Here is a 9,685-nt window from a genome sequence, read left to right on the forward strand (position 1 = left end):
GGCCACACCTTGCCGGCTTGGGCCGTGTGTGCTAGATCCAATGTGATCTAGCATGTGTAGTCCTGGTCGGGCTAATCTGGCCCAGGGTACGACATTAGTGTGGAGTTGGTGCATGGAGCACATATCTACGAGTCGACGAGCAGCACTTCCATGGCTCACCCATCGCCCGGATCTGCAACCAAGTGGCTTGTAGCATTTGGGCGGTATGTCTGGTGCGGAGGCTACAAGAAACTGGTGTGACACAATTGATCATCGAAAATAAGGTGGTGCGTCAGAAGCAGTGTGATGACATCCTATCTTTCGATAAATTCTCTATAGGCCAACTAGTTCTATGTGAGCGGTTTGGTAGAGACATGGATGACAACACTGGCGACCAGACACCATCGACGTCCACATGTCGTTTTCTTGTTGAAGGTGTTGATTCGAAGTTTTGCTTCAAGGGTGATAGCTCTAGTTTGATCTAAAGTTATATCTGCCAACATGTGCATGAGGGCTGCGATTTCTTTTTTACGCCATTGTCATGGAGCGTTCCAACCTTTTGCCGGCTCACATGTCGCTCAACTAGTGGATTATGGTCCACGGTCATAAGCTTTGTGGTAAGATTTTATATTTTTTGACACGGGGGCAAAAGATTTGCCTCTTCTATTAAATAAGGGAGGAGCAGAGTTAAGAGTTTTACAAGGGCACTACATATACGACATGACAATTAATCATGAAAAAAACGATCCTTAGTCTTTTAGCACCGGCAGTGATCCAGAGCTTTGCCTCCTCGACGATGTTGCTAAGTAGAATAGATGGCGGCGCGCTCTTGTGGCGGAACACTCTTGCATTACGCTCGTTCCAAATGGTCCAGGAGACGAGTATAGTGAGGGAGGTCATAGCGCTCCGGTTGGGGATGTGATTGCCAGTTCTCTTGTCCCACCACTCGTGGACGGAATCATCAAGGTGCCAAACGGTGGTGTCCATGTGAGCAAGGCCAAGTTTTTCAATGATAGTCCTCCATAGACGGAGCGTGTAGCGGCACTTGAAGAAGAGATGTGCACCCAATTCTTGCTCTCTTGAGCAAAGAGGGCATAGCCGACAATTTGGCCAACCCCGTCTCTCCAAGCGATCGGCGGTCCAAATCCGATCTTGGATAGCCAACCAAGCAAAGAACTTGACCTTGGGGGAGGGGGGGCAGGCCTTCCAAACCATGCGGTCCATAGGAAAAAGAGTTAGCCCCGGGAACTAGGCCTTATATGCGGTTGCCGCCGTGTAAATCTCGTCATTCGAGTGCTTCCAAAAAATATCATCCTCAAGCTGTTCATCGAGATGAACCTCATTGACAAGCATCCAAAGAGTGAAAAATTCTCTAATGTGTTCGCCGGAGACAACAGTGTTGTAGTTGATTTTGAAGATCCAGGCATTGCCCTTTAGAGCCTCTCTCACCTTTCAATTCTTTCTTCTCGAGGCCTCAAAGATTAGCGGTGCAATATCTTTGGGCTTGCGACTGGTCCCATGTGGATGATCTCAAAAATTGTTTTGTTAAAATTTGGCTGGAAAAATAAGAGCAAGCCTATTATTTAGGGGAGACCATTTCTAATTACTACTCTCTCTGTCCCAGAATATAAGAACGTTTTAACACTATGCTAGTGTTAAAAACATTCTTATATTTTGGGACGGATGAAGTACATGTCTGTCATTGATGTGAAAGATGCCAAGCTTACGCTTCAATTTGGTGAAGAGAAAGCATCAATTGACATGAGGCAACTCACCTTCCTCGCTATTCATGCGAGTTATCCTGCATTTGGGGGGGGGGGGGGGGGGCACCAAATTTGACGAGCAAAGTTTAGAAATGTAAAGCATGAACAGCAATTAAACACAATGGGACCTGCACAATAGTGACTGCTGACTGCTAATGATTAATCCTTCCGTCCATATCTTGTGACGTGCTTATCCCTAAACCTCTCGCACGCATTGCTACAGGCGACGGAAATGAACGGGTAAACCCTTTACATCCGAGGGGTACTTGTGCAAAGCTTTTGTAGTACATTAACAGCTCCATTTCAGTTGACAATACCAGAGCTACAGGTTAGAGCTCAGATTAGGTGGGAAAGAAGTTCCAGATACCCAGCAAACCATGGTGGCGTTCGTAAGCAGAGCACGTCTATTTCTCAGTTTGGAAGCAGGGCAGGTTTGGGACACCACTCACTCCTTTAATCTGGGCCGTATTTTGCTCTGAATGTACAACAGGGCTGCGTGTGCAGCAAGGACCCTTCTTTTCCTAAGAAGAAAACCAGAAAATTCAGTAACCCTGCATTGTCATTTCATGATCGGTCTGTGACTGTAATGATATGCTAGCTAGAGAAAAAGAATTGTGCACAAAGCAAGGGCTCCAAGTCGAATGGAGATTCCAAATCAAGAGGAGACACGCTGACACGGGAGAGGCAGGCAGGCAACCACCAATGGTATCATGTTTTTTTTAGAAAGGAGGATGACCCCCGGCCTCTGCATCTGGGAGATGCATGCGGCCATCCAATGGTATCACGTGCGGGAGCATCAAATCAAATCCACTTCAAAACTCTTAGGTGCGCCTAGAACATCATACGCCCGCCACCGGCTCCTGTAGCCATTTAAAACATACGTCTGTCAAATCCTCATCCGCCTGATCGGCTAGCTGGCTAGCCCCATTTGAGGAATTAATTAACTAGTACTTGAAAATTCCTTGGAATAAATTAAAGTCTGAACATTATCATCTGGAGCAGTATATCGTTGTATCAATTCACACTCACCATTTTTTCCAGCAAAAAATAGTAGGAGTACTACTTATCTCCATGTGGGGTGCACAGGAACGATCAGAGGGTTGCTCGCGCAAGAGATCCGCAGGTTTCGGCGAGATATACGTATCCACAAAAACACACGGATGATACCTACTGCGTCGCGCATGGATAAGGCGCAGCCGAATTAGTTGACAGAATAATCCAAGTATATAGGTAGATTTGGGAGCAGTAAAGGAAGAAAATGGTATAGGCAGGATCGTCTACATCATCCCTAGGGCGTGCGTCCCTCTCTCGAGCCCGTGCCGCTCCGAGCACGCGCGAATCGCGGGGGAGCTCCTGAGATCCATCTGGGCCACCCGTTACGGACACGTGTCCGGCTGATGTCCATGTGATTCTTTCTTATTTGAATTCTGTAATGGGATGTGATTAATTGTGTTTCCGACTAATACATATCTTGGAGTTAGTGTGGACATTTCAAGAAATATAGGAATACTTCGGTCTCGCCGATATATTTCATATTATTTTGGACAAATTCCGTCAAATTTTGACGAAATTTTGAACCCTACAATATAGTTCTACTTACGCACACATGTGTGTACGTATCAAATGTATGATGAATCGACGAAGGGAGAGCGTTTACATCTGCTTCCCTTCCATCGTAAATCATACACATACACTACTACAGCAAACCACTACTATAGCGTACGCATCTGAGCTGCCTCAGCGGTCGCACCCCAACCCAAACCCTGTACAATACATAATGTGCACATACGTACCGCATACACGCTCTTATACGCGTGTACGCGCGCGTACGTACGGACATACGGACACTAGCTACGCATACGCAGCTAGCTCATCAGAAGCTGATGGGGTAGACGTGCTGCATGTTGGGGTAGAAGAGTCCCCAGTTCTGCTCCACGCCGCTGTCCTTCTGGTTCTCGTTGAACATGGAGAAGACGTAGGTCTCGATGGCGCCCGGGTGGCGCGGGGTGCCGCGCCCGACGTGGTTGATGAGGTACTGGTTGTAGATCCTGGCGTTGGCCGGAGTCGCCGCCGTGCCGCCGCCTGAGGGCCACCCGCTCTCCGACACCACGAGCTTCACGTTGGAGCCGCCGTGCTTGGCCATGGCCGTGTAGAAGGCGTCCACGGTGGTGTCGAACAGGTTCTGGTACCCGTAGGAGCCGTCCTGGACCACGGTGCCGGATGCGGTGAAGAGCGCGTAGCTCATGTCCATGGCGCTCGGGTTGTAGGCCCAGGCCAGGTACGGGTAGATGTTAGCCATGAGCGGCGCGCCGGTGCGGGCAAGGAACTGCACCACGGGGCCCATGAACGCGTCCGCCTCCCCGGTGAAGGACCCGGCGGAGGGCGGGCTGTACACGCCGAGAATGGCCTGCGACACCGACGTGGTGACCTTGATGTGGCCCAGCCCAGCGGAGGCGAGCGCGCCCTGCACGTTCTTCATGGCCGGGACGAGGTTCTGGGTGGCGCCGCCGGCGACCTCGTTGCCGACGCAGACGTACCGGAAGGAGACCTTGGGGTAGGCCTGGATGTTGCTCCTGACCCACGAGGCGGCCGCAGCTGGGCTGGCGGCGAGGTTGGAGAGCACGTCGTTAGGCGCCCCGACGACGACGTTGACGCCCGTGCCGCCGACGGCCTGCAGCGCCGCCTGGTCGGGAGCGTACAGCCGCATGGAGTTGATGCCGTTGGACTTGAACATGCTGACGACGGTGCTCGCCGCCGGCAGGTTGTTGGCGCTCATGCCGTAGCACACCCCGATGGACTCGACGCCTGCGCGCAAGGTACATGTAACTTTGGTTAGTTAACCTTCAGAAAACTATTTATTACAGCTCCATACAAAATTATTCACACCAAGCTAGTACTGTTCCATTGCCATAGAAAATTCCTCCCCGTGATGACATGCGATTGAATATAAGTAAAAAAGAAATGGAAGGAAAACCAATAAGCAAGAATGGCGGCGATGCATGAACACACACACAGCCTTTTGACCTGTTGGCGAGGGATAATACTAACTCCCGAAAAGGACGTTTAACTGAAATCTTGTAAGCATGCATCCATGCATGCGTGTAGCTTCTGGCTTTGCATGTTTTTTATCTCTTCGTCTCTAGACTTTGGTGGCTGATTCGCGACTTAAATAATGTTTTTTACAGTCACGAGTTGGTGTCAGATGCACGCACACGGCCGAGGAACATTGCTATTTTCGCGGCCGGCGCCTTGACCGACTTGTCACTAGCTAGCTAGTAGGAGTAGCTACCACGAGCAAGGAGAAAAAGGAACTGGATAAATATAAGGGAGTGCCTAGAACTCATTTAGATGAGATATAATTTGGTCTCATTCACCTTGAAAACGAAAACAAAAGCAACCCAAGTCAGCACACACGCATCTTATAGCATCACATCCAATGGCTATAAAAGGTGAATGAGACCAAACTATATCTCATCTAGATGGGTTCTAGCAAAACTGTAAATATAAACCTTTGGCTACTCGTGCCCGGAGGGACAACCTTAAAGGAAGGAATGAACTTTGACTAGCTTCCAGTGCAGTGAATCTTTTACCCTAGCTGATTTGCTTGGTTTACCAACTAACTCTACCCTAATTTAGTAAAGTGTCGCACTTGAGAGTTGGTACTGACGTACTGTGCATCAATTATGCAAGTTTTTTTAACAGTACATGTACTCTTAAGAATGCAAATGGTATGTCATAAATTGTGTAGTACTTGCACGGCACTAGCCAGTTGGATTTATTAAACAAGCGGACCAGGAATATTGTAGGGGGGCAGAGTAGAGGTCGACCACACGTACATGGCAATTGGCAGGAAGCCTAGGAATACATGGAGAGGGAGAGTAGAGACCTCATGCGTATACATACATGCTGGGACAAATCAAGTTTCTGGTCCAACGTCCGCAGCACGGCCGTTGGATAGTCCACATACGATCGATGTGGATCGCCACGGCGTGCATGCATATGCATGCCCTCCGGCTGCTCCTAGCTAGCTACGGTCCAATTAACGGTCTAGCTCACGTGCATGACAAAGTACTCCATATAAGTACACGCCACTTAATCCTCCTCTTAACTTCCTGCTCGATCAAGTGCCAACTACTACTAGCAGTACCACTACTACACTAACCTACTATCCTATGTCATAATTCTTTTCAGGCAGACCAAACTTGGAAATGGAAAGGCCAGCAGAACCAACACCTGGGTTATAGAGTTAGTTAGTGGCTAGTGATCGGTGGCGTCATGTACCATAGGTCGATCAGTTGCACTTTGAAGATATGATGCAAGTGAGTTAGTTACTATAACTGGCAGCTGGTGCAATCATTTTCGTTAATCTTAAAGAATGGAACAGTGGCGGTACTGGCTAGCTGAAATGAGTAGGACCACCGGACTGGCCGGCCGGTACGGCATCGTCCATCGCTGAAAAAACGTCAAGATGCGACCGGCAGCGGACCAAAGGAATAGGAAAAAGATGGTTAGCGACGGGTGGTTCAGCAGTAGTTGCACCCAATTAATCAGGGAACAAACCACCAATTAAGTGGTAGGGCTCGTGTCAACAGTGCTAGGGCGACACTGTCAAGACATGCATGCACAACTTTGCATGCAGGGAAGAAGAAAAACTTTTAGTTCAAAAAAAGAAGAAAAACTTTCTAGGTGATTAACATGACACTGGAGAAAGAGACACTGGCTTAGCTACTTGTAGGTCGTTAGTTAAACCTTCTGGCTTTGTAAAAAGATGGCTAACTGACATGCATGATCATCAAACGTTTCGAGACTTCATTTGCAAGCTTTTGTTTGATGCTTTATAGTGTACGATCAACTAGATTAATTTATAGTTAAACAGTTGAAACTATCTAGAAATATCGTTTTCATTGCTTTTAAGATATTAACTTCCTCGTGGAAAACCTAGAAGTACCTCTTTCAATGTTTTACGTATTATCTAGAAAATATCATTTTTGTTACTTTAAAGATATCAATTTCCCTGCGGAACACCTACTTCTTGCAACGTTTTCTTCCCTAGAAAAAACACACAGAAGATTGATTACACGTGCACTTTTATCTTGGTGCATGCGAATCATATATTGAAATATATACTCTGCAGCAAATTCCAAGACTCAAAATTATTTTAGTGAAAAACGATTTTTACAAATTTACCATCTCTAGTTTTCAAAAAATATGTGTGAAAAGTTACTGTGCTCCCATGCATGATGGACGCATCAAGATAGAGAATGAGACCGGCGGGCGCCGATTAGGCTTTACCACGCGACTGATGGCGCGGGAAGAATAAAACGCAGAACGAAAGCGACATGCACCAAAACAGTGTACTGTGCATCTAAAAAAAGAGGAAGCTATACTGTGTGACGTTGGTGGGAGAGAGATTTATGTGACCATGCGTACACCATGGCTAGCTACCTTACCTAGCTAGCTAATTCTTCTCTTAAAGAAAGCTAAGATTAACGTACGTATTACTCTCTTCTAAGCAAACTCCCTGCATGACTTGCATGAGAAAAACTGTACCCAATCATTTGGAGAGAGAGAGAGAGAGAGAGAGAGAGAGAGAGAGAGAGAGAGAGAGAGAGAGAGAGAGAGAGAGAGGGAATCACTTTGTGGGATGGAGGCGAAGGCTCCGAGGAGCAATGCCAGAGCGAACATGGAGGCAACACCTTGGCTCGCCATTCTCTTTGTCTCTCTAGCTGCGTTGAGGGTGTGTGGGTGTGTGTATGTGTCTTTCTTTCTCTCGCTCTAAAGCTCTTGTTGTTTCTTTTCTGGTGAGGCCACAACGGGGCGCCGGCCCCTTATATAGGATCCGAGGAGACAGTTTGGTCCAATCCACTCGCAGGCGCGCAGGCCCAACGCCTCCAGCGACATTTATTTAGCCCGTTGCGATTGACTACCTAGGCCGTTTGCATGCGTCACCCCCTTCTCACAGTGTCTGTCTGGTGGTGGGCAGAGGTTATCCGGTACACCAGGTTGTTGTTGCAGGTAGGCAAGGGGGATAATTCATTCATTCATAGTGGCACCAAACAACTTTTGAAAAAATAGTTTGAATTTTGGACTCCACCCATGATGTACCATGAAAGTGAAGTTTCTAGGTCAATGACGGGTCGCGCGGCGTCGGATATGTTCACGTCTTACTCAACGACATTCGGCGGCGGTTTTTTCACGGGAAGACCGTGTTCGGTGGATATCCGACATAACTTACGTAAGAAGAATTGAAAGCACGAAGCCTTGTTGGCGACAATTTTTTTTTTACCTTTGAAGTTGACATGACTTACGTAGGAAGAACCGGCGCTACGGTTTTGTCGGCTTCGATGTTCTTTTTATCGTGAAGTGACATATATACAAAGGAAACGATATTTTAGTAATGAATATCCGCGATCAATTTAAAGAGATTTGGAGTAATACATCAGAAGCCTTTCGTCACTCTACCTTTTACTACATCATAGTGGGGTCTATATCACTTTTATTTCTACATATAATTGGTTTTGTAACTATATTGCAAGAAATCAATAATATGTGTCATAAGAACATTTGTGTTTTTGGTGTACCTAATTAATTTACATCTTTGTCAAACGGACCACAGAATTACTTGAACCACTTTAATTAAGCATGGCCGTATACTTTTTCAAACAAGACCTATCCCACTAAACTTTTGGACTTGTTGTCTCAGAAGAGAAGGCATTGAGCCCATCAGCCTTACAATTAAAAAGATGAAAGGGAGCTTTATTAGGAATTGCCATAGAAACACAACACTAAGACTTTGTCTAAGCGCACCATACAAGTGAGCTTTTGGCGTAAACACGCATGGTTTTCCCTTGTGGCATGGTGTTGCAATAACCTCGGCAACAAACTAAGTACTACGTCTCTCCCTCCCAATCCTAGTGATCAGGTGGGATATCCAGATCCGGCCGTTGATAGTTCTTTTACATACAGTATGTGTTGCTATCAGTGGAGTCCGGCCGGCTATGCAACTGCTTTCTAGCTTAGTATAAGTGTTAATGACGAGATAATATTAGGTGCACCAAATGTGTAGATTACAGTTAATACGAATATATAAACTGTACGATGACTCGGGACATATTTCGGTGAACAAATTATTCGACCGGACAAATTGTATTTAAGAACCGGTCGTGTGTAGGATTAGCTAGCATGCAGCTGGTCTGCTTGGACATATTGGTTTGGGTTAACACCTGCATATGGCTGGCTGATGAGAAATTTCCTATTGGTGGCTTAGCAGCCCAGCTTTTTGACACATATAAGCTGGGCTGCCCTCTTTTGGCACACACATATATTGAATTGGTCCTATATGCTACCTAAAATGGTCTTCTTGAGACATGCGTTTTGTAGCGAGTTGTATATTGATCAACTTGTGGTTATGATGATGCTTCCAATTAGTACCGTGCATGTAGCCAAGTTAGTCTCTGGCACATCATTGGTTCTGAATTCCACTAGAGGTGCCTAGTTTGTCCTGGTTTATTCAAAGGGTTGGCAACCCCTTTTTTCAGAAAGGAGGATTAGCAACTTACCACCAGGATTACATACTCTCATGCTTACTAAAACCTGAAAGTCCGAGCCTATTTATTTGATACAAACCAAAAAAGTACTCCCTCAGTAAAGTATTATAAGAGCGTTTAGATCACAAGACATACTTATCTGATATGGTTGAGAATACTAGAGTCATCTTTGATCCATGCGAGCATGTGCACATTTGACTTAAAACCTTTCGCTTTGCTAAAAATCGGTGTCCACCGATTTTTGAAAGGGACCATTATATTGTGGTCGAAATCACGCATAGCCCACAAAGGAACCTAAAGAAGAAGAAAGCACCCACAACACACATGCATACAGCTAGCTAAGCAACAGCATACTATGTATGTATACAACTTAATTGATCGGTGCCTCCCAACAAT

The 9,685-nt window shown here is 46.3% G+C and overlaps 1 protein-coding gene across 1 annotated transcript; it reads right to left on the reverse strand.

Moving 5' to 3' along the window:
• Positions 1 to 3,241: 3,241 nt before the first annotated feature.
• LOC123181826 (lichenase-2) lies at positions 3,242 to 7,612 on the reverse strand. Its single transcript, XM_044594213.1, has 2 exons — positions 7,379 to 7,612; positions 3,242 to 4,547 (listed from the first exon to the last, which is right to left on the reverse strand). The coding sequence occupies exons 1-2, from the start codon at positions 7,449 to 7,451 to the stop codon at positions 3,616 to 3,618; spliced, it is 1,005 nt and encodes a 334-aa protein (XP_044450148.1). The 5' UTR covers positions 7,452 to 7,612; the 3' UTR covers positions 3,242 to 3,615.
• Between the last annotated feature and the right edge of the window lie 2,073 nt (positions 7,613 to 9,685).

This window comes from Triticum aestivum, chromosome 1D, assembly GCF_018294505.1.
Source record: "Triticum aestivum cultivar Chinese Spring chromosome 1D, IWGSC CS RefSeq v2.1, whole genome shotgun sequence".
In the NCBI taxonomy this organism is placed as follows: domain Eukaryota; kingdom Viridiplantae; phylum Streptophyta; class Magnoliopsida; order Poales; family Poaceae; genus Triticum; species Triticum aestivum.